Raw genomic sequence first — 24,021 nt, forward strand, 5'->3', positions numbered from 1 at the left:
CTCACTTGGTCTTCAATATTTATTTACATAGTCATGTGACTTATAGGTGCCTTAAGAAGTTCAATCAATTGTAGTAACAAATTGAAATTTTTATCCATGTTTTACAGTGGAAACCACTGCAAAATATGGATAAAAATAATTGCCTTCTTTCTCATTGATCTACTCCCAACATTCCATAAAATTTCTCAACTGGTCAATATGAACAGCTTCTTCCAAAATTTGGAAGCATAATGTAAATAACTGATTGTATTATCAAATGTTTTTATAACTTTTTCAAGCACATTGAAAAAGCCCATCTTTCAAAATTGCTTAAATATGGAGCATTTGTTCATATTGTTGACTCTCAAAAAATATATATTGATTCATTAAGGAAATGAATGGTTTTTTTCTCATTAAAAGGAACGACTGTATTGAATACACTGTTGGAATCTGCCTGCTGCTAATTTCAATGTTATTTTTCAGAATTAGAGAATATCTTTCATTGTAAGGTTTATGATTTTTAAATTAATGTATTTGAACTTATAAATAGATATACGTTAGGAAGGAAGACGGGTTTCTTTGTTGGTTTTCTGAGAATTACAGTGAAGAGGCCTTGGAGAGAAGGTCTGGGTAGACGGGAGCTGCCCCTGGACAGTCTCAGCTGTTAACTGGTCAGTGTTAGGAGTAGCCTAGCCGCCATGGCTCAGTGGTTGAGTGTCAACCTATGAACCAGGAGGTCACAGTTCACTCCCTGGTCAGGGCACATTTCTGGGTTGTAGGCTCGATCCCCAGTCAGGAGGCAGCCTATCAATGATTCTCTCTCATCATCTATGTTTCTGTCTCTTCCTCTCCCTTCCTCTCTGAAATCAATAAAAATATATTTCAACAAAACAAAATGAGAGGAGTAGACCTTTGACCTTGGTTGATGATCCTCATGTGACCTAAGTTAAACTGTTTTTAATTCCTTGAGTATTTAACCAAAAGTGTGTGAGTCCTGGCTGGTATGGCTCAGTGGTTTAGCATCGACCTATGAACTAGGAGGTCCCTGGTTTGTGCCCAGGTTGTGGGCTCAACCCCCAGTGTGGGGCATGCAGGAGGCAGCCGATCAATGATTCTCTCTCATCATTGGCGTTTCCATCTCTCTATTCCTCTCCCTTCCTCTCTGAAATCAATAAAAATATATATATTTTTAAAAAGGTATGTGTCAGAATTCTTGGAGAGACACTTAAATACAAGATGGGGCAAAAGTAGGCTTACAGTTGTGAGTACGTGAAACACCAAGTTTACTATTGTATTTATTAATTATTAGTTATTGTGTTGCTTTCCATACGAGCAACTGTAAACTTCCTTTTGCCCCACCCTGTACGCATCCCTGTGCCTGCCTCAGAAATGCCCGCTGGGTGGTTCTGGGCAGGACCTGAGAGCCTTATTTTCTAGTTTGCGCAGTGATTCTTAGCCCACCCTCACTGAGGCACTTCCTGGGTCTTATTTACTGGTGTCTTGGCTTATACTGGACCTCAAAAAGCCTCTCCAGCTACTGCCATTCATCAGACAGGGTTTTCATTGGTCTTAATAGACATTTGATTCTTTTTAGATTAGCTGATAACTGCAAATTTGTGATATTCATATGAGATGGAAAATTGCTTTGTCAAACTCAGTCTGTTGGGAGACCATAGCAGAGAAGGATTTAGAAATACATCTACAGCAATGCCACGCCTAGATAAAGACTCCAGAGAATTGAAAGCAGGTGTTCAAACAAAAACTTGTGCATGAATGGTCATAACAGCACCATTCACAACAGCCAAAAGATGGACACAATCTAAGTGTCTGTCGGCTGACAGCTAGGTAAGCAAAATGTGGTGCCTCCGTAAAAGGAATAGCATTCAGCCAGAAAAAGGAATGAAGCACTGACACATGCTACAGCAAGGATGGACCTTGAAAACATTATGCTGAGTGAAAGAAGCCAGAAACAAAGGCCACACATCATATGATTCCACTCATAGGAAAATACCCCAGCTAGACAAATCTATAGAGGCAGAAGGCAGATTCACAGTTTCCAGGGTCTGGAAGAACGAGGAATGCGACTCACGACTTAAGAGGGTTTGGGGTTTCAGTGAGAATGTTCTAGAACCAGGAAGCGGTGATGATTGCACAACACTGTGAATGTACTAAAGGCCGTTAGTGTATACACCTGAAATGGTTAAAATGGTGATCTTAATGTTACGTGAATTTTATTACACTTTAAAATACATACAAAAAAGTCCATTTCTCGAGTCTTCTTTCGGGCCCCTTTTCTTCCTTTCCTTCCTTGAATTCTGAGTTCATTTGATAGCTACCAGCAGTTTTTAAGCATTTAAACTGCAAGCTAAATGCAACCAACCTTCACGTAAAAAATAAAAGGTATAGCCCAGCTGGCGTGGCTCAGTGGTTGAGCCTCGACCTATGAACTAGGACAGTGGTCGGCAAACTCATTAGTCAACAGAGCCAAATATCAACAGTACAATGATTGAAATTTCTTTTGAGAGCCAAATTTTTTAAACTTAAACTATATAGGTAGGTACATTGTTATTAACTTAATTAGGGTACTCCTAAGCTGGCCTTTGCTAAAAACGTCCTCAATCTGATTGAGGTACACTCAAGGGGCCAAAGAGCCGCATGTGGCTCGCGAGCCGTGGTTTGCTGACCACTGAACTAGGAGGTCACAGTTTGATTCCAGCCAGGGCACTTGCCCTGGTTGCGGGCTCGATGCCCATTGTGGGGCGTGCAAGAGGCAGCTGATCAATGATTCTCTCTCATCATTGATGTTTCTATCTCTCTCTCTCCCTTCTTCTCTGAAATCAGTAAAAATATATTTTTTAAAAATTAAAAAAATAAAAGGTATGATAGATATTGGTGATCTTGCTGATAATTTCTCATATTTAATCTTTCTTTCTGAACTTCATTTGAGCTTTCAGTGAGTGCAAGCAGACAACCTTTCTCATCGGTAGGGCACTGGTGAGGTGATGGGTGCCTTTAGAATATGCACACATCAAAACCTACTTTAAAGGTCTCTCTGGAAGGTTAATGCCCCGAGGGAATTGAGATCTAGTAGTGAGCAAGCAAACTGTGTAGGGCAGAAGTTTTTGTAATTTTAGAATTCCTCCATCTCCAGAAAATGAAGGTCCTTGTGCATTTTTTCCCTTTAGCATCCTTTTTTGCTCAGCTGCCGGGAGTGCAGGTAATTTTTGCCCATCATTGCTCCCAGCAGAAGTCATTAGCTATATGACTGCAGTGAGTCAACGTGAAACTAGAGGCAGGTTTAAGAAAACAGTTCAGGAATCGTTAGGTCCTGGAAATTGTGTTCTTAAGAGAGCTTTACAGATGGCTCAGTTGGGGATGATAGGAGTGCTTTAATTTCACATTTTTATAGACAGTTAAAGCCAATGAGTCTTACTTGAGAATAATCAAGAAAATTTGCCTTTACATGGTGATTATCAGAAACCACTAAGCTAGTTTTTTGGTTGTGTTGAAGTTTCCTTATGGCGTTTTAAGAGATTTCACATGGATGAAAGCCTAGCAGAGGTCTCCTCTGGAACACATTATTTAAAAAGGCTCCTTCTCGGGGAAGATCGGCATCCTTTGTCTGCATCTTGCAGAGTGCCGAGACCTCCTGGAACACCTGCCGGTGGACGGTTTCTTTTGCCACCTCTGGCTGATCACGGGCCACCTGCCCACCTGCGGTGCAGTGCTTCTGTTTTCAGAGGGTTTTTTTCTTTCTTCTTTTTTTGTTTTCACCTTTCCTCTTTTTTTTGTCATTGGAAACAAACTAATATGCATTAGTCAACAAAATACACTGGCCAATTATTATGATCTCTGAACGCATAATAATCTGGCCACTCAGTGTGTGTGTATATATATATATATTAGAGGCTCGATGCATGAATTTGTGCATGGGTGGGGTCCGGCCAGCCTGGCCAGGGGGAGAGGACATGTGCGGTTGGCCGGCCTGCCTGCTGCTCAAACTCCTGGTTGAGGGGACTTAGCCTTTTATTATATAGGATATACACTGAGTGGCCAGATTATTACGCGTTCAGAGATCATAATAATCTGGCCACTCGGTGTACTTCTTAGTAGAAGCCACATGCTCCTTCCCCCATACATCATACCGGGCTGCTCTGGGAGGTGGAGCTGGAGTTTGGAGAAGGCAGTAATCTGCCTCTCATTCAGGAGGATCGGGCGTTCCTGGGTTTTCACAGTGAGGAAAGAGATGCCTCTCCGATGTTGGACAAAGGCCTCTCTTGATCATTAGCCGTGCTCCCCATTGCCTTCTCCATTGCAAAGGCCCGGGGTCACCGAGAACAGGGCTCTCAGGAGCGGGGTACCAGGGTGGGGCCATGGAGGACCAGCCCGGGGCATTCTAGGAAGGAAGACAGACTAAAAATCTACGCTGGACGTCATCTTATCCTCAAAGAAGAGACTTTTTTTCAGGGATAACATCACCTAGGTGGAGTAGTGGCTTTTTGCCAAGTGTGGGCTTTAGCGGGCATCATTTGGGAGGTGATGAAAATATTTGTAGTTCACCTGTTATTTATAAGGGTTTTTGAAAAAGCTTAACTAAAAGTTTCAGTTGTAAAATAGGTTTCGTGTTCCGGAGTGCAACCGAGGCAGGTGGCATTTGAAGGGCATGAACTTATTTTTTTTTTAATTGTCCAAATATCTTAGTGTATCCTGTCTTCGTTTTGTCATCAGCTGACATAATTTCATCCAAATATTTCATTATGAGTCTTGGAAGGCATAATACAAAGTGATGACTGAAAAATATGTGGTAGATGAGTGAATGAATGATACAGAACAGATTCATGGCTATGCCTTTGCTCCTTTGTGTCCCCAGACAATAGCGAGGCAGTTGGCAGAGATCTTGTTGCGGGGTATGTGTGAACAGAGCTACTGGAACCCTCTGGAGGACCCGCCATGCCAGTCGCCTCTGGACGACCCTCTCCGGAAAGGAGCCAACACTAAAACCTACACCCTCAGTCGGAAAGCCCGCGTCTACTCAGGAGAGAAGTATGGGAGCGGACTCCGCATTTATATATCAGGGAATGGGAGGGAAACTTCAGCAAAATTCAAGGATGAGTAGAAGTTCAAGGGCAGATATTTTTCCCCTGAAAGAAAACCCGATGAACAAATCTCACTGACCAATTTAAGCGAGGTACCTCATTATTTCTCACACTTTCAGCAAACGTCTGTACACTGGTGAGGGCAGTGCTCTCATCTCAGCCATTGCTATTGGTCTTTGAATTCTCAGTCCATTTATCAGAAGAACCCCAGCGTTGTAGGCAGTCAATGACAAAGCTAGTTGTAAAGCCAGCAAGTTAACTTTTTATTTTTCTTCAATTCCTTCATCTTTTTGTTAAAATTGTTTTAAACAGAATGAGCTATATGAAGGAGAATTAATGTGCAAGTGATTGGAAGGTGATGTCTCCTTAGGACTTCTTGGTTATATTAAGTTTTAAATTTGGGACTCGGTCACCTGTGAGGATAATGGGCTAGTGAACCACTCTGGCCTTACCTGGATCTCCCCAGGCCCGGAAAGGAGGGAAGGAGGGAGAGAGACCGCGAGAAGGGCGAGGAGGCAGGAACGATGTGGACTTATTCTTGATTTTTCCCTCAGAGCCTTTACTTCCGATCTTTGCCTGTTCTTACAAGGACAAGGCACAATGGCATTTCAGAATCGCTCCATGAAGGAAAGGGAACATGTATAAATAAAGAGGGAAACCCTCTCTGGCTGTTGTCAAATTAGAAAAATTACGGAGAGACCGCAGGCCCCAGAGAAAGCACTGATAGTCACGGGGGTTGGAGGGATGGGGACTAGATTCTTACTCCACGTGTACCTTCTGAAAGTGGTTATGGCACTGTCAGGGGACAGTTTTTCTCAAAGCACCTGTCTCTTAGTCCTCTTAAGCATCTCTCTCCCTCCTCATCTTGATCAGTTTGCCTTTCTTGTACAAATCAGACAAGTGAGCATGTTCTTAACGTTTTCCCTGGGCTTATTTCAATTTCATTTTTATGCTCCTTTTTTCATGGCCTTGTTGAGCCATGAGTTTGCCTAATTCATAGCCTGTTTATTCCTTAGTCCTTATCTGGATTCATAGAACATGTGTTCTTGCAATTCCCAAACTCACTTTAAAATGCTGACCCCTTTTTATGAACTATTTAGAAGTAGATTTGGTTTCATTTTAAAAGTGATATTTATATCTTCAAAATAGACCCTACATTTTTTTTTCTGCTTTAGATGCTTCTTAGTAAACAGGCATGCATATAAGGTGCCAGGTATATTGAGGAAGTCAGTTCTTGCTCCTCCCTGCCCAGATCAAGTTGGACAGATGGAGGACAGATGGAGAGAGCTCTCTCTGTTTGGGTGCTGTTCCAGTGTGGCCTCACCCCTCGAAGGCAGAAAGCTCAGAGTGCTGGCACTTATTTATTTCCTAAGCCACTGAGACTCTGTCCCTCTTCTAACAGCAGCTTCCCCATCTGTACAGGGAGAATTATGGAGGCAACATGCAGATCTAGAAAATGCAGTTACTAGGTAAAGGAACCATTTTCATACCAGGACTGGTTACTGAGTCACATGTTTTATTTCAGACAGATACACACATGTGGGTTTTTAAAAACTATTTTATTGAGATGTAATTCACATACTATATATACCATTCACTTATTTAAATTGTACCATTCAGTGGCTTTTAATATAGTCATATAGTTGTGCTTATATGACCACAATCAATTTTACAACATTTTCATGTACAAGTGATTGGAAGGTGATCAGCCAAAATCAGCCCAGAACCCCTGAACTGTCCTCCCTACACACCTTCCTTTGCATTTGAATTTTGGAGTAGGTTCATTTCTGTAAAGAAAAATGCAACTGGGATTTTGACAGGAATTTCATTGAATTTGTAGATCAATTTGATAAGTATTGCCATCTTAACATTATTAAGACTTCTGATCCATGAACATCAATTTCTTTCTATTTATTTAGGTTTTCTTTCATTGCTTTCAACAATTTGTAGTTTTCAGGGTATAAAGTTTGTACTTCTTTTGTTAAACTTATTTCTAAATTGGTGTGTGTGTATGCAATTTTTTTATGCAGTAGTGAGTTGAATTATTTTCTTAATTTCATTTTTGGGTTGATTCTATTGATTTTTTTGTATACCACAATCTTGCTGAATATTCACTAGTTCTAATAGTTTTTAGATTCCTTAGGATTTTTTATATACAAGATTATGTCATCTGCAAATAGAGATTAGTTTTGCTTCTTTCTTTCTAATCTGGATGTCTTTTATTCCATTTCCTTTCCTAATTGCCCTGGCTAGGACCTCCAGTACAGTGTTGAATAGAAGTGACAAGAGTGAACATCCTCCTATTGGTCCTGATCTTAGGAGATGAAAAGCATCCATTCTTTCACCATTAAGTTTGTTGTTAGCTATGGGTTTTCATAGATGCCCTTTGTCAGGTTGAGGAAGATCCCTTCTATTACTAGTTTGAGTATTTTTTTTTTTCGTGAAAGGGTGTTTTAAATTTATCAAATGCTTTTTCTGCATCCATTGAGATAATTGTATGGGTTTTGTTCTCTAGTCTCTTGATGTGATGTGATATATTACATTAATTGACTTTCAGATATTAAACCAATTTTGGATTCTTGGGTAAATCTCACTCGTCGTGGTATATACTTCTTTTATTTATTGCCAAGCTTGACTTGCTAGTTTGGAGAGATGATGAAAAAATTAGTTGAGGATTTTTACATCAATATTCGTAAAATACACTGCTCTGTAGTTCTCTTGTGATATTTTTGTCTAGTTTTAGTATTAGGCTAATACTGGCCTTATAGAATGAGTTGGGGAGTATTCCTTTTTCTACTTTTTTAAAGAGTTGTGGAGAAGTGGTATTAATTGTTTTTTAAATGTTTGGTAGAATTCACCAATGAAGCCATCTGAGCTTTTGTTTGTGGGAAGGTTTTCATTATAACTCCAGTCTCTTTACTTGTTATGAGTCTATTAAGACTTTCTATTTCTTCTTGAGTCAGTTTTAGTAGTTTTTGTCTTTCTACAAATTTGCTCATTTCATCTAAGATATCTAATTTGCCAGCATACCATTGTTCATAATATACCCTTATATATTTTTTATTTTTACCAGGTTGGTATTGTTGTGTCTTATCTTTCACTTCTCATTTTAGTAATTTGAGTTTTCTCTCGCTCTCTTTTTGGGTCAGTATAGCTAAAAATTTTATCAAATTTTGGTGATCTTTTTGAAGAACCAACTTTTGGTTTTGTTTATTTTTTTTTAATTGTGTATCTACTCTCTTTTTTCTTCATTTATTTCTGTACTATTTCTTATTCCTTCAGTTATCACCATCAATTTTTAACTTTCTAGTTTTGCATGTTCACAATTCTATTCCTGATTTATTAGTAAAGAGAGAAAAGCTGTTGGGTTATATTTGTCTTGGGGGCTTCTATATTACCAAGGCAGGACTCTCTGATCAGTCAGTTCTCAAAAGGACATTATCACCAATTCACTTGAGTACAAAGCAAACTTTAGTGGCACAGATCCTAAAACATGGTGCATTTTCACCCAGTAAACACATGCATGTAATTAGCATCCTGATCAAGAAATAAACATTGCCAGAACTCAAAAAGCCCTCTTTATACCCTCTCCCAATGACTACCCTTATCCAAGGGTGACTCTGTCCAGACTTCTGTCACAAGAATTAGCCTGGTTCATTTTTGAAACGTAGTTTAACTTCTTTTGTCTAATATTATATTTGAGAGATTTACCCATATTTTTGAATATAATAAGAGTTTGTTTTCATTGCTGCATAGTATCCACTTCATTAATATACTCCAATATATTGATTTATTCTACTTGTAATGGACTTTTGAGTTGTTTCTCATTTGGAGCCAAGAAGAATAGTGCTATGAACATTCTCATATGTGTTTCTTAGTGCACATATGTGTGCATTTCAGTCAGGTATATCTTTCCTTTCGTTGTATTCCTCCTTATAAAAAGTATTTGAGGTGGCTTAGATAATTAAATGCATATTAGACTTATTAATTAGCAGAAAATAAAGAATGCAATTAAAAGCCACTATTCTGCCAGGAAGTGAATGATGAAAAGATTTATGGAATGATGAAAATATCTAGGAGGGCCAGATATTTTGCTTAACTTTTTTGTAGGCCTAGGAGGAGAAAGTAGAGATCACGGAGTACTGAATAGAGGTCTGAACCTCCTGGTAGCCGTGCAGAGGTTCTGGGTAAGTATGAAGACACTGTTTTAAGTATAAAGATTAGGGATATGAAGGGTCAGGAAAATGACATAATGGTGGAACCAAAGCGGTGTGAGCGACCTACATGCCCGTACCAATGATCGAACTCCTAACCTGGGTATGTGTAACCTGCCATCAAACCTGCCACCTTTTTGGTATGTCTATAGTGTGTCTTTTCTGGAGGAGGAATTATTTCAGATCATCTAAAAAATTCAGTTGTTTGTTGTTTTGTTCATGATTTTTACCAATTCTTGTTTTTGGATAACAACTGCTATTGGAGGTATTTGTAACTATTTTCTTGCATTTCCCGGGCTCTCTTTTTGCTCGTTGGATAGCTTCTTTTGGTGCATAAAAGATGCCAAAGAAAAATATCACTTATTTGTCATGGTTTTGCTTGGGAAGAGATTGCTATCTCCTGAGCTCTCGTGTACACGGGCAAGCTGGCCCACCTTCGTGCAGAGGCCCGTCCTCTCAGCAGGAGCACAGAAGCCCTTGTGCAAGGCCATGTGCTTTGCAGGACTCACCCAGTCCACCCACAGCACAGCTCGGTGGGCTGGGGCTGATCTGAGTGAAGGGCCCTTTTTTCTTTGTTATGAAGGAATTTTGACCAAGTGGATTGACAGAAAAGGGAAGAATTATGTAGAAGCCTATGTATCTCCAGATTGGATCAGCTGATCCCTCATAATCAAGAGGTACTCTCCATGCTTAATTTAAATATTTTCTTCTCTCGGAACCTCATCCTTCCGCATAAACCCAGGGCTGATGGTATCATAGGCCTTGGCTTATTTGACAGACAGTGCGACTTGGGGTGGGCTGGAGGTGGGGCTGCAGCCATCCTTGGCTTTGATTTTTCAGCTCGTATCTGGCCGGCTGTGGATCAAAGGCAGTTTTCTCCAGGAATTCCCCAGAATTCCTTTAGCCAGGCGTAGTAAAATTGTAAAGACACCATTACTGGACCTGGGAGCTGATGTCATTATTTACAAATCAACTTTCTCCTGGGTGAGAGGTGCTCAAGGCCTAAATGAGTTGCTTTGACACCTGGAAGGTGGTGCCCTTGACCTTAAGATATCCGCCCTGTCATTAGATGTAGAATAGCTAGATGACAGAAAGATGACATGGATCTGGATCAAGTTGGATTAATTTCTTCTGTACTATTGCTTCTACCACATACAGTGCCGTTTTTAAGAAAGGGCTGTTATTCTCTGAGAGTAATCATGACTGTTTATAAATGAGGGTTCTTGCCCTTGTTCCCTGTGTCTTCTGTAAAATCAGGTAAGGAGGTGGTAAATTCATCTAAAGTACTGAAAGAGCAACTTGCCTGAAGGTCAGCCCGGGAGGTAGTCATGTGGCCAAGACTAGACTGCAGCCTGCCCGCTCTGAGCCCAGCGGCCCTGCATTGCCTCCCCCTCTGCCAGCCCCCAGTCCAGCTCCCAGAGCTGGTCCTCACTGCCCGCTGATCCCCATTTTCTCCCTGTCGCCTTTTATCCCCCACCCTGCCCTTCAGTCAACTGCCTCTGAGGTCTGAGCACCCCTGCATCGCCCCTGAACTCTTGGGCCCCAAGAAGAGAATGTCACAAAAGGGAAGTCCCCAACAATTTTGACTTTGAACTCCGAGTTCCATACTTTCCTGAACAGGGAAGAGGGAAGGAATGGCCAGAAATGGGTCTAGAGAATTTATAGTTATTGAGAGAGCATTCCAGTGTGTCGTTTTTTTCAGGCATGCCTCTTAAAACTACCCTTCCTCCCTCCCGCCCCCACTTCTCCCACCAGCCCCCACTTCTCCCACCAGCCCCAAGAGCTTTGAAGCTCCTGCGTCTCCATCTTGCCTGGCTCCAAAGGAAGGGTAGAAGAAGTGGAATTAAAATCAATGTGCTACTTGTTAGCAGCTCTGGTAAAAATAACAACCGCGCATTTAAGCAGTCTGGCTGGCTCAAGTGGAATTTGGGGATTATCCATGGCTGAATTGGCTGGTGTTAAATCACAATTAGCATGGGCTCTCTCTCTTCAGTTAGTTTGGACGATGCAGGACTGGCTAGCCATGAAAAATGCTTAATGATCACATGTAAGCACAAGCGATCAGGAAGTGATCGCTGGGTGGATACACACACACACACACACACACACACACACACACACACACACACACCCCACACTCTTGATTCAAAGCCCATAGGCTCTGTATCTGAATTTAAGGAGGAAAAAGTATTCCATCTTCTCAAATCCCAGATCACCTCAAGCTACCTCTTTAAGGGCGGCACTGCCAATTCCAGAATCTTGCTCTTTGTTTCCTAAAAGTTAGCCTTTTCCTAAAAGTTTAGCCCTGCAAGAGCAATAGGAACGATTCCACAGGTGGTTTTCTTACCTGTAGGGAAGTCAGACTTGCGAAGAGTAGGAGGCACTATACTTTTTCTGTCTTGCTTTTCATGGTCCTTTGATACAATATAAAAGTTGCCAACTCTTCAAAGAGAGCAAGTATTTATAATAATTTGGAAAACACTGTTTTTGCCATGGTGTGTGTGTGTGTGTGTGTGTGTGTGTGTGTGTGTGTGAATCATTTCATCTCTTAAGTTAAATGATTGTAGTGTTACCCCCTGAGAGGATAAATTTAGTTTTTATTTAGTCCTCTGCAAAACATCCAGGAGGTTTTTACTAACCATGTTTATCTTTCTTGCACTCCTCTTCCAATCCATGAAAAAGAGTTGAGTTTGGCCCAGTTGTGGTAACACTCAATTCTACTCAAAGGATTTTAGAGTTTCAGATCGGGGCGCAGGGGGTTGGGGGGGAAGTACTGTACGTGTTTTTAAATGCTCAAAGCATAAAATATAGGATATAGAGAGTGCATATTTGGGTTCTGTTTGGTTTTTATTGTTCTCTATTCCTGAGCAACATCGTGCTTAAGAGCTTTTTATAAAATCCAAAATGTTAGAGTTCAGCCAAATTCCGTAAAACTGATTAATAAGACAGCTAGATCTTGCATGCCACCCCATAATAAAACACGTGGTTAAGTAAGATAGCTCACTACACTCTTACAGAATTCTAGAAATTATTCAAACTCTAAAATTCCTTCCAATCTCTTATTTCAACTTAAGGACAATATAAGATATGCCAGTTAGCAAGGAAGAGGTAAAAAAGACGACTGCAGTCACACCTCCATAACGGGTTTAGGAGAATGCTGTGAAGATAATGTCAGTTTGTAGCAATCTAAATTTCTGCTTCTATCACAAGCTTACATGTTATTTGGACTTTCAAATTGGTTTTTACAGCTTTACTTCACCCCGCTGCCTGCTATTAAAATGTATAGTTAGAACGTACAAATTCCATAGATTACCATAGAAATAAGCAAATTAACTCAAGTGTCCAGATTATACACTGCTTTCCACGGGTTCTATATAAAAACCTTAAAGCTTTTTAGCATTTTGTCCTGCTCATAGTCAAGGATTTTGTGTTATTTTGAGATTGCCCTATATCAAAGCTGGTTTTCTTTATACAGCATTTTTTGCCCTCAAGAAAATACTGAAGAAGCCCTGTTGTTATTGCTGATTAGTGAATCCATGGTAAGTAGAATGTGTTTTTACTTTTTTTTTCTCCCCTATTCCTGTAGTCCCTTTTTTGGTATGGCTGCCCCACCAGTATATGACCCTTTTTCTTGGGAGAAAAATAGATGGGATACCTGGGTGGGAAGAAACAGTAGAGGCTTAAAAGGAGGGATGCTTCTTACTTCTTGGACTGGAAGCACATTCCTTGGTCACCCCGGAGCATGGAGCTTCTCCTCCCCTAGCAATTAGTAGGCATCTGAGTTTATTCCTTTACCCACCAAGTATGGCTGGAACACGAACACAGCATATACTATAGGTAAACCATAGCTAAAATGACCACCAAAGATCCTGGCCAGGGGAAAGAAGCCCCCGAGGGTAAACTTTCCGAGCCTTCGTGATTTGTCGTGGAGGGAGGGAGAGTTTGGAGAGAAATCACTTGTGTGTTTGAGCCTCTGGTTTTCAGATGAAATTGCCTGGGCCTCTACACAGGCCCCTGCCCCAAGCTCCCGCCGCTCCCGGGCACTGCACGCCCAGCCGGGAGGGTCACTCCTGTCACCTGGCTCTGCTGCCGGGAGGGCGCTTTTGCCAGACCCTACGTTCCTCTGAAGTGTTTTCTTCGTGTTTGGCCAGGAATCACATTTCAGGTCTGGAATTTCCTTGCTCATCCTTTACTCGGTTTCCACTCTGCATACCTTCAGGCGTGACAGCCCTGGCTTGCATCTTTCAGGAGAAATACGTGCTATAGTAGTTATACCCAGCGCCTGAGTAGAATGGCAATGCCTGGGACTAGAGGTCCTCATGTCCATTCACTCATTTTACACGTGGGGAACCCGAGGCCCAGAGCAGGCGCCTGGATTCACCGTGCAGTGGTCTTCCCAGTAGATCGTACATCGTGCTGTCCCCTCCCACATCCCGCACCGCACCTGGCAGGCAGGAGGACAGGCGAGGAGCAAAAGGAATCATAGCCGAAGCGAGAGAAGTGTTTCCTTCTCGCCCAAGCACACCGTTTAAAGGGAGGTCTGAAGTGCACTCAGGTGAGAAAGGCTTAGAAATGAGCAGGAGAATATGCGTGTGCCACGTGTCGGAGGGAGGGGTCAGGAGGGTCGGACCTGGTCTGGGAGGACAGCTTCCTTGCCTTAACTCAAAGCTTTGGGTTTTCTTGTTCTGTGCAATGGCCCAGAGATGTTTACAAGAGCAAGACTGCTTGAGTTACCACTTCTGTCTACTTGGAAGCTCTTTGACGTCACTGGCCTGCCTTCCCCCGAAGGAAACAGGTTGCCCCGTTGGCTCATCTTTCCCTGACTGTCAGCTGGTAACTTAGCACAGTGTCACTTACATTCTCTCCTCTGCCTCGGCGCAGTCGGGGAAGGCACACGCATGTGGACGGCCTGGCACCGGCATTCGGTGACAAGTCTCGCTGTGCTTTGTCATCAGTTCTTCGATGGGGGCCAGCTCGTGGTGGCCTCCTCGCCCACACTCCTGCACCCGAAGCTGGACTCTTCACAACCTAGCAGTCAGTTTCCTTGGGGCAAACCTGGTTGGTTACATTGTAAATGTTCTGGAAGCGTGGTGACCACACATGTTAGGTTTCTGGGACGGATCTGATGGAAAATACTGAGTCCCATTGTTAATCATGTATTTGTTTGGAACCTGGAAAACACGGCCCCCTCTCTAAAATGCTGTGTCGTGGGAATGATGGCGCCATCTCTCCTGCTCCTTCACGGAAGTGCGAGGAACTCATAGGCTCAAAATGGAGATCATCCCTCTGAGACAGTCAGATCTGTCTCTGTGGTATTTGATTTCCGGAAATCCCTCCAGGGGCTGGTGAAATCCAGTGACGTCAATAAATATGAAGGATGAGGTTCCCAACCAAAATGATGATGTTCCCCCTTGGCAAGCCACTGTGTGTGCCCAGCACCTGGGCAGAATGGCCGACGCCTGGGACTTGGAAGGACCTAGAGGTCCTCATGTCCATTCACTCCATGATTATGTAGGTAGAAACCTAAATTAAGTTGCTTTTGGAAGTCCTTTTTTCGTGTTCCTTGACTCCTTGATTTTTCTGTTTTTGGACAGAAAAAGAATGTGCTCAGTTTCAGAACCAAAATGAGAATTGCTGTTTTTTTCAGTACTTGGGGAAAAAAAATTGTATTTTTTGTTGGTTCTGACTTTATCTTAGAAGCATAATCTGTCCATTGTCTCTCCACCTACAAGAACTCATTGGGAATTATACTGCTTTCTTGCCTCAAATTAAGTGAGTTTTCCCGAGGAGAAAGGAGTCATTGGGACGACTGGTATATTTGCACAACCGACACACAGTACTCTGGGATCTTTATTATTCGTGGATCAGGTTAAGGTTCCGTATTGTACCTTTTATTCAAAAGAAAACCATAGACTTTCTCTAAAAATTAAAAAAAGAAAAGAATGCATTTGGCATAACTTGAAAATTTCTCTTAAATAGTATTTTGTTTTGTTCTCTTCCCGGCATTGGTCTCAACATGGAGCATTTATAGCAAATAAATAAAATGAGACCACTTACAGCAAGCCCTGTTTCCTCCCGAGCTTCTTTTGTTGGCTTAAAAGCCACTCCTAACCAGAACAATTTAAGGATAAAACCTTCAGAATCAGGCTATTTCCATAGGCGATGACTCACTTGGAAGGACGTGGCCTGACTTACATATTCTTATTTGTCTTTGACATTTAGGAGCGAGGAGTTTTGAAGTGAGTGAGTGCTGATGGGTGGCTAAAAGCAAATGCCCGGGACTCACAAAAAGAAACCCTTTTACCTCATTAGTGAGAGGGAAGGTGCGCGTAGTCTTTCTGAATGTCAGGCAGGAAGACAGACATCAGCCTGCCCGGACAAGTGGCCCCGCTGTCTTGTGTGACCACTTGCACAGGAAGAGCTGGGGGTCTCTTTTTGTGCGCCCAGGGACGGGTAGATCTGGAGACTTCTGGTAGTTAGCAGGGGGAAGAGACAGGAAGGTCTAACTATTGATTCTAACTCCCTACCCGCGGGGAGAGAGGAAAAGGAGCCAGTGGTTAGAGTCTCCCACATGCGTTTGTCTGGAGCAATCTGTAGAGAAATTACATTTCAAAGGTAATGAAAACAGGTTGCTGTAAGGAGCCTTTGGTGTCTAGATAGATGAGATTAATAAGCTCCCATGTGCCTGCTGTCTTTCTTGCTAAGCAGTGGCAATGTGAAATAGCAAAGGTGGTTCTCTTGAGTCCTCTGTGGTAATGTCTTTAAAATAAAAATCTGGCCCTAACCGGTTTGGCTCAGTGGATAGAGCGTCGGCCTGCGGACTGAAAGGTCCCGGGTTCGATTCCGGTCAAGGGCATGTACCTTGGTTGCGGGCACATCCCCAGTAGGGGGCGTGCAGGAGGCAGCTGATCGATGTCTCTCTCTCATCAATGTTTCTAACTTTCTATCCCTCTCTCTTCCTCTCTGTAAAAAATCAATAAAATATATTTAAAAAAAAATAAAAAATAAAAAATAAAATAAAAATCTGCTTGCTTCTTGCTGTCACTTATACCTCTGCTTTGTGCTTCCCTAAACAAGATCGGATTGGTCTTTGTTGTCTGTTCCAGCGAGGATGTCACCCAGGGACCTGAATGTCGCTTTGGTGGTGGAGGGAAAGTATGACATGTCTCTGTAGGACGGATAGAACTTGATGCCACCATTTGGGGACGGGAAGGGTGGGGCCGGGAGTTTTCTCCCACCCGGTAACGTACGGCAGAGCAGGATCTGTGAGTGAGGAGCAGCAGGGCCTGACCTGCTGGGGGATCCTGCTGCCCCAGAGCCCAGCTGTGCCTGCTGAACCTGAGCCCAGGAGACATCACCCCGCTTTGCACTCACTGGCCCTTAAATCTCCCTCCACATACCTGCCAACTGGTACACGTGTCCTACAGGATCGCACCTCCAGGCCCCCACAGTTTGGAGAACACCATGTACCACCATGTGCTGTGGTGCTCTGGGGAGTTTGAACAAACAACCAGAGGTGACAGACCCCTTCCCCATTCCCGCCCTTGTCTCCAGACCCGGCTGTTAGGGCAGGAGGCCGAGATGGCCTCCCGACAGCGAAGGCTGTGTGCACGGTCTGGCTCACCATCTGCTTCTCTCCTCCATGCTGCTTCCAGGCCAACCGGGATGCTGTGCTGAGCAGGATCCCCGAGCACAGGAGCGACCGCCTTATCAGTCTGCAGAGCGCCTCGGTGGTCTATGACCTGCTGACCATTGCTCTTGGGAGAAGAGGCCAGTTTGAGATGCTGTCGGAGGTACAGCCCTCGAGTCCGGGTGGCTTCCAGGCGGTGGGGGGTGCTGGCGGTGTGAACACTGGGACAGCTGAGGGACCTGGTCCTGAACTCCTGTCACCAACAGCCACATGGCTTTGGGGTTAGCTCTGGTTTCCTCCTCTGTGAAATGGAAACGGGGCTAAGTGATTAGGTGGGGGCAGTCACTGGTGGTCACTTCCTACCAGTGGTCCGAACATTGGCTGTGAGTTTTTGGGGCGGGAAGGCAAGCATTTTTCTAGCAGTTCCTCTTTCAGTGTCATTTCCACCGTAACCCCAAATCACGCATCTGCGCTATTAATTTCCTTATAAAACGGGCTATATTTGATTTAAAGCATCATTGTGTAACTCCTGCCGAAACGGCAGCTGTGGGCACAGGGTATCGCCCGGCGAGCTGGGACAAGCTTTCATGTCAACCGCGTCTCCGTTCAGAGGGACCCTCGGAGCATACGATCTCGTGTGCAGTGCTGTCATCTCTTTCCCCCCCATTTCTAAGAAACATTGGGATGGAAGCTTGACTTTATCTTGCGCTGTGGTTATGCATAACTGAGCTGCTGCCCAGAATACCAGATTCCACGATGGCGGAGGTGAAATAAGTATAAGATCATTTTACCTTTTCTTCAGCGAAGTAAAGAGAAAGAAAGAGAGAAAACAACTCATCTGGTTAAAATGGACTTTTCCATGTTATGAATCTTTCTTTTTCTAAATTTATACACATTGCCACAGCCTCTGGGCAGGAGGACAGGGAATGGAATACAGTAACAGGTCGGCTGAAATCAGATAAGCGTGTACCTCACCCTCCAGCCTGCGGAGCGGGCCACATTGCCCGGAGCCACGGAGAGCAGATGAGCCTGCGTGGCCTGGATCTTTTTTCAGGCTTTGGTTTGGTGACTGTCCAGGGCAATGGTTACTCGTTCTTCAAAAAAAGCCCTTCACAATCCAGCTAGATAAGGCGATCTGTCCTGATGTTCCTGTTACACCCAGCACCCCCACCCCCTGGGACTGTGCCCAGGCTTGGGATTGGCCTGGATTCGTCACCGCTCCAGGTGCTTTGACTTCCTGGGACCCTCTCCTCCTGGCCAGCTTAGTTCCCACCCCCCGCATCTGCTGTGGAGGCCTCTGCAGGGACAGGGTCCCCTAGCCCATTGGGAGTTCTTTGAAGGTGAACCTTTGCCCTCCAGATGAACCACTGGAAGTCTCTCCGGGTCCCAGGCTGAGTGTGGTCACGTGTCTGCTCTCATGCCATCTTGGGGCTGTGCAGCCTTTCCCTAGCTTGAAATGGCCAGCGTCTGGGACAGGTGTGAGCCGCTGGAGGTGCTGCCTTAGTCACAGGCTGGGTGACCCCTGCCCACGGACTTCTCTTCATGACATGAATGACTCCAGGGGGCGACTATCACCTTAGTGGCATTCCTCTGCCAGGTGGCGCTCCCGGGCCTGTGTTTCCTCCTGGCACGGAATGGGGTGACCTGGTTTTCACCAGATGACTTTCATCTTGATGTCGCATTTAGCTTGCCATCTTGTGGCAATGACCTGGCGCCCAAGTCACCGGCTGGTCCCGTTGGTCGTCTGAGCCTTTGCCGTTCCTCATATTTAAAGCAATAGCGACATTGGCAGAGGTTGCCTGAGGAGCTCGAGTAGAAGGGTGGGAGCAGGGAAATGATTCAGGGTGTATCCCTGGGGTCTTGTGAATTTTGTACCGTATCTGTGCTGTATCTACCAGGTCACTTGATAAAATAGAGGACACTCATGTCGTCAACAAATATGTTTGCAGTCCTCTGTTCTGTGCCTGAGGCTGTGATTCAAGCCGGGACACATGAGCCAGGTGCGGTCCCTGCCCATCAGGAGCTCCCAGTCTACAGCGAGGCGGCCAGGCCCCATTGCCGCCTGGTGTGGCTGGCGCTGGGGAGGCCTCCCCGCAGGGTCTGCACCCAGTAATAAAGGATTCGAATACTTGGCTTCAACCTTTAATACCATTTCTACTTAGTTTTGCAGTTAGAGCTTCCCCAAGCCCCGTGGTCTCAGATCTTCTAAGTAAAACAGGAGGTATTGTAGGTGGAAGGCAAACACGAAGGCACCTGGAGACACGGGTCCATCTCTGGAAGCTCGGTCACTGAAGAGCAGGCATGGTCACCCTCACTGAGCTTGGACCCTCTCTCCCTTGGTCTCGGGCCACATCTTTTTTTTTTTTTTTAAATAAATCTTTATTGTTCAGATTATTACAGGTGTTCCTCTTTTTTTTCCCCCATGGCTCCCCTCCACCTGATTCCCCACCCCACCCCATGCCCTTACCCCCCGCCACTGTCTTCATCCATAGGTGTAAGATTTTTGTCCAATCTCTTCCTGAACCCCTCACACCCCCTTCCCCCTGAGAATTGTCAGTCCACTCCCTTTCTATGTCCCTGATTCTATTATATTCACCAGTCCATTCTGTTCTTCAGATTTTTTATTCACTTGATTTTTAGATTCACTTGTTGGTAGGTATGTATTTGATGTCATTTTGTTGTTCATAATTTTTATCTTTGCCTTTTTCTTCTTCTTCCTCTTCTTAAAGAATACCCTTCAGCATTTCATGTAATTCTGGTTTGGTGGTGATGAACTCCTTTAGCTTTTTCTTGTCTGTGAAGCTCTTTATCTGACCTTCAACTCTGAATGATAGCTTTGCTGGGTAGAGTAATCTTGGTTGTAGGTTCTTGCTGTTCATCACTTTGAATATTTCTTGCCACTCCCTTCTGGCCTGCATAGTTTCTGCCGAGAAATCAGCTGACAGTCATATGGGTGCTCCCTTGTAGGTAACTAACTGTTTTTCTCTTGCTGCTTTCAAGATTCTCTCTTTGTCTTTTGCCCTTGGCATTTTAATTATGATGTGTCTTGGTGTGGTCCTCTTTGGATTCCTCTTGTACGGGGTTCTGTGTGCTTCCTGAACTTGTAAGTCTATTTCTTTCACCAGGTAGGGAAAGTTTTCTGTCATTATTTCTTCTAATAGGTTTTCAATATTTTGCTCTCTGTCTTCTTCTGGCACCCCAAAAATTCGGATGTTGGTATGCTTAAAGTTGTCCCAGAGGCTCTTACACTATCTTCATATTTTTGGATTCTTTTTTCTTTTTGTTTTTCTGGTTGGGTGTTTTTTGTTTCCTCATATTTTAGATCTTTGGTTTGATTCTTGGGGTACGTTGATCTACAGTTGAGTTTCTGTATATTCTTTATTTCAGACAGTGTATGCTTAATTTCTGTCTGGTCCTTTTCCATTTTTTTGGCATTCTCATTAAGATCCTTAAAGGTCTCACTAAGTTCCTCAGCGGTTTTTAGAAGATTCTTGAGTAACCTTATAAATGTGGTTCTGAACTCTATGTCATCCAGTAGTTTGCTGTCCTCCACTTCTTTCATTCGTGACATGTTTCTTTGTCTCGGCATCTTGCTGCTTCCCTGTGTTGATGGAGTGGCTTTGTGTGGTAGGTGACCTATAGGGGCCAGTAGCTCAGCCTCCCCAATCACCTGAGGTGGACGCTCTTGGTATACCCCTTTGTGGGCTGAGTGCAAAGTCTTGATTGCTGTTGGTACACTGGGAGGAATTGACCTCCAGGCCAATTGGCTGTGAGGACCCGCTGTGTCTATAATGGAAGAACTGCTGCGCTGGAGACACGCTTATGGTGCAGGACTTGTTTCAGTGGGGCTTTGGTGCTCACTGAGTCCGCCTCTTGAATGTGTCACTTATGGATGTGAGGAGTTGAAATCTGGTGTCTCACACTGACCACTAGGTACACTGGCTTCTGGATCTCCAATGGGGTGCAGGTCAGCTACTGTCTGAGGCCACCCAGCAGGAGCTACAGCAAGAACTACAGTTTTCTCCTCTTTGCTTGGGGTTTGGAGATTTTGGAGCTGTCTGACCCGGGCTGCAAGTTTGCTAGGTTAAGCTGGGATAGGGCAGGCCATTCATATGCTAAAGCTGCTGCTTAGAGCTTAGGTGGGTTTGTAGATTGTGTAGGGCGGGGTCTCAGGGCGTGACTAGGCTAGGGCGTGGCAAACAGCGATGGCTGCCAGTAAGCTGGCTCTGCGTCTCCAACCGCGTCTCCGCGTCCTGCGCCCCAGCACAGTAAACAATTATTCCTGCTCGCAGCCCTGCAAGCAAGCCTCACTCACTTTCCGACCTGATGGCAGACAGTCCAACTTCTCCCCGTAGGAGTTTGGGTCCCCCGCGTCTCCCCAGAAACTGGAGTTCGGAGTAATCGGGAGCTTGTCTCCCTTCAGGTTGAAAAAAGCAGCGCTCTCAGTCGCCCGTCCCCAGCCCGATTCACGCCTCTGTACCTCAGCTTTTCAGCGCTTGTGCACCTCTCAATGCTGTTTTCTCTTTCCTTCTAGTTGTAGAACTTCCACTCAGCCAGCTTTCCTGTGGTTCTGGGTGATAGACGTTTTGTCTTTTAGTTGTAGTTTTGAAATTGTTGTGTGAGGCAGCAGTTTAGGTGTTTACCTACGCCGCCATCTTGGATCCTCCGACCTCGGGCCACATCTTACTTACGGTGTCCTGCTTCCCTCATTTGCTGGGGTTTTCTTTTCTTTTTTTTTTTTTTTTTTTCTTTAATTTTAATTTTTCCTTCCATTTTTCTCAGGACTTTAGGTCAGTGGTTCTCAACCTTTCGTATGCCGCGACCCTTTAATACAGTTCCTCATGTTGTGGTGACCCCCAACCATAAAATTATTTTCGTTGCTACTTCATAACTGTAATTTTGCTACTGTTATGAATCGTAATGGAAATACCTGTGTTTTCCGATGGTCTTAGGCTCTACAGCAGGTTGAGAACCGCTAGCAGGGTCGTGTAAGACCATCAGAAAACACAGATATTTACATTACGATTCATAACAGTAGCAAAATTACAGTTATGAAGTAGCAACGAAAATAATTTTATGGTTGGGGGTCACCACAACATGAGGAAGTGTATTAAAGGGTCGCAGCATAAGAAAGGTTGAGAACCACTGCTTTAGGTTAAAAGACTAACCAGATTTTTTTTAAATTGAGGTAAATTCATATAACATAAACATAGCCATTTTTAAATGTCCAATTCGGTGGTCTTGAATACATTCCCACTGTTGTGCAACTATCCCCTCTATCAAGTTCCAAAACATTTTCACCGCCCTAAAAGGAAACCCCGTCCCATTAAGTGATTTTTCTCCATTCTCCCACCCCCCAGTTTCTGTCAGCTGCTCATCTGCATTCTGACTATGGATTTACCTAATTTGGGTATTTCATATAAATAGAATCATCCAGTATATGACCTTTCGTCTAGCTTCTTCCACTTAGAAGGTTGTAGCATGTGTCAGTACTTCATTCCTTTTTATGGTTGGATAACATTCCGTCGTATCACAATTTGTTTATCCATTTGTCAGTCGACAGGCATTGGGCTTTGGTGAATAGTGCCGCTGTGGGGGCAACTGGCATTTAAACTTCCTGTGTTACTTCTCTGGGCCTGCGATTGTTAGTGGTTATCATGATCATCACTCGGCGTGGCCGTATATTCCGTTTCCCCTTCTGCATCTCCTGCACCGTGACCAGTGAGCCTTCTAAACCAGGAATGGGCACACCACCCTTCTGTTAAGAAACATTCTCTGGCTCTTCCCCACTCCCCTACTTTTTTCCTCTCTTTTCATTTTGTTTTGTTTTACTTTTTCTCCCACAATGAAATTGACTCCATTGTTTGTGTGTCTGCCATATGCAGCAGCCCTGCAGGCTCCTTGAAGAACCAAGCAGCACATACAAATATGGGAAAGAAATGAAGGTCCCTGGGAATCGCACGCTCGGGGGTCGTTCCCTGCCCGTTGCCCATCTTTCCTCGTATGCCTTCATGAATGTACACGTATGGAAGTGTGAGGAGCGGGGTAGTGTCGTGCATGTCTTATTGTGGATATTCCCGGTCATTGCTCTCCCTTGCATTGGTACCCCTGCCAGCACCTTGTGCATCCTGGGCACAGGCCTAGAGAGCTTGGCCTTGACTTCTGCCCTGCCGTTGGCCAGTTGTGTGACCCGGAAGTTATTAACCTCTACCGCCTCAGGTCTTCCTTCTGTCAAACAGGGCGGATAGTCAGACCTGCCTCATAATTGTGAAGGTTACTCACTAATCCATGCCAAGTACTCAGAACAGAGCACACGAGCTCATTGGCGTGTGCTTCCGCACTGCTCCTACCACCGTATTCCCAGGGGTTGCCAGGCACCGGGAAGCAACAAAGTATACAGAAAGGTCTTTGGCTTCTAGAATTTTCCAGTCTAGAGAGATCAAATAGAAACATGAAAAGATGACTACAGTTGACCCTTGAACAACACGGGTTTGAACTGCACGGGTCAACTTACACATGAATTTTTAAAAATAAAAACCTTATTGTCTTCCATCCGAGGTTGGGAGTCCCCGGATGTGAAGGGCCGACTGGGCGTGTTGATCAGTGCCATTTTTATACCAGTGACTTGAGTATCCAGGATTTTGGTATCCACAGGGGGTCCAGGAACCAGTTCCCCACAGGTACCAAGCGACAACTAAGTTTTGGGGGAGACAAAGTTTTCCGTAGATTTTCGATGGCACAGGGGTCAGAACCCCTAACCCGCAGTGCTCGGGGTCACCTCTAATCGGAGAAGACGGTGGTGCGGCAGGGTCGTGGCAGGGCACGGAGCAGGCCACTCGCACCAGAATTTGCAGGTGGGGGCAGCAGCGAGAGGTTATGAGCAACTGAGACATGAACTGGCTGCTCAAGGCCTGATGGGAATGAAAGTCTTGAGAGCCGAGGAACACCCTGCATCATCAGGGTCATGGCAGCGTGAGGGCATTCGGCCTGAGGGTGGGAACGGAGGGCTTGTTCTCACGGGGGCGTGGGAGCGGGCGTTGGACAGAAAGCCTGGCTGTCAGACCCCGCGTCTTGGTGCAGACTGTGCCCTGGCTGATGCGAG

At 44.4% G+C, this 24,021-nt stretch overlaps 1 protein-coding gene across 6 annotated transcripts in view; it reads left to right on the plus strand.

Annotated features, from left to right (window-relative positions):
* The window catches only part of TTC7B (tetratricopeptide repeat domain 7B), a 204,841-nt gene that overhangs the window by 81,862 nt on the left and 98,958 nt on the right, over window positions 1-24,021 (plus strand). For all 6 annotated transcript variants that reach the window (XM_080685190.1, XM_080685192.1, XM_080685194.1 and 3 more), the window contains 3 exons: window positions 4,850-5,022; window positions 12,765-12,828; window positions 16,945-17,082. In XM_080685190.1, the coding sequence (XP_080541316.1) occupies window positions 4,850-5,022; window positions 12,765-12,828; window positions 16,945-17,082 (375 nt within the window). The remainder of the gene's footprint in view (window positions 1-4,849; window positions 5,023-12,764; window positions 12,829-16,944; window positions 17,083-24,021) is intronic.

The sequence above is a fragment of the Plecotus auritus genome (genome assembly GCF_963455305.1).
Source record: "Plecotus auritus genome assembly, chromosome: 1".
NCBI lineage: Eukaryota > Metazoa > Chordata > Mammalia > Chiroptera > Vespertilionidae > Plecotus > Plecotus auritus.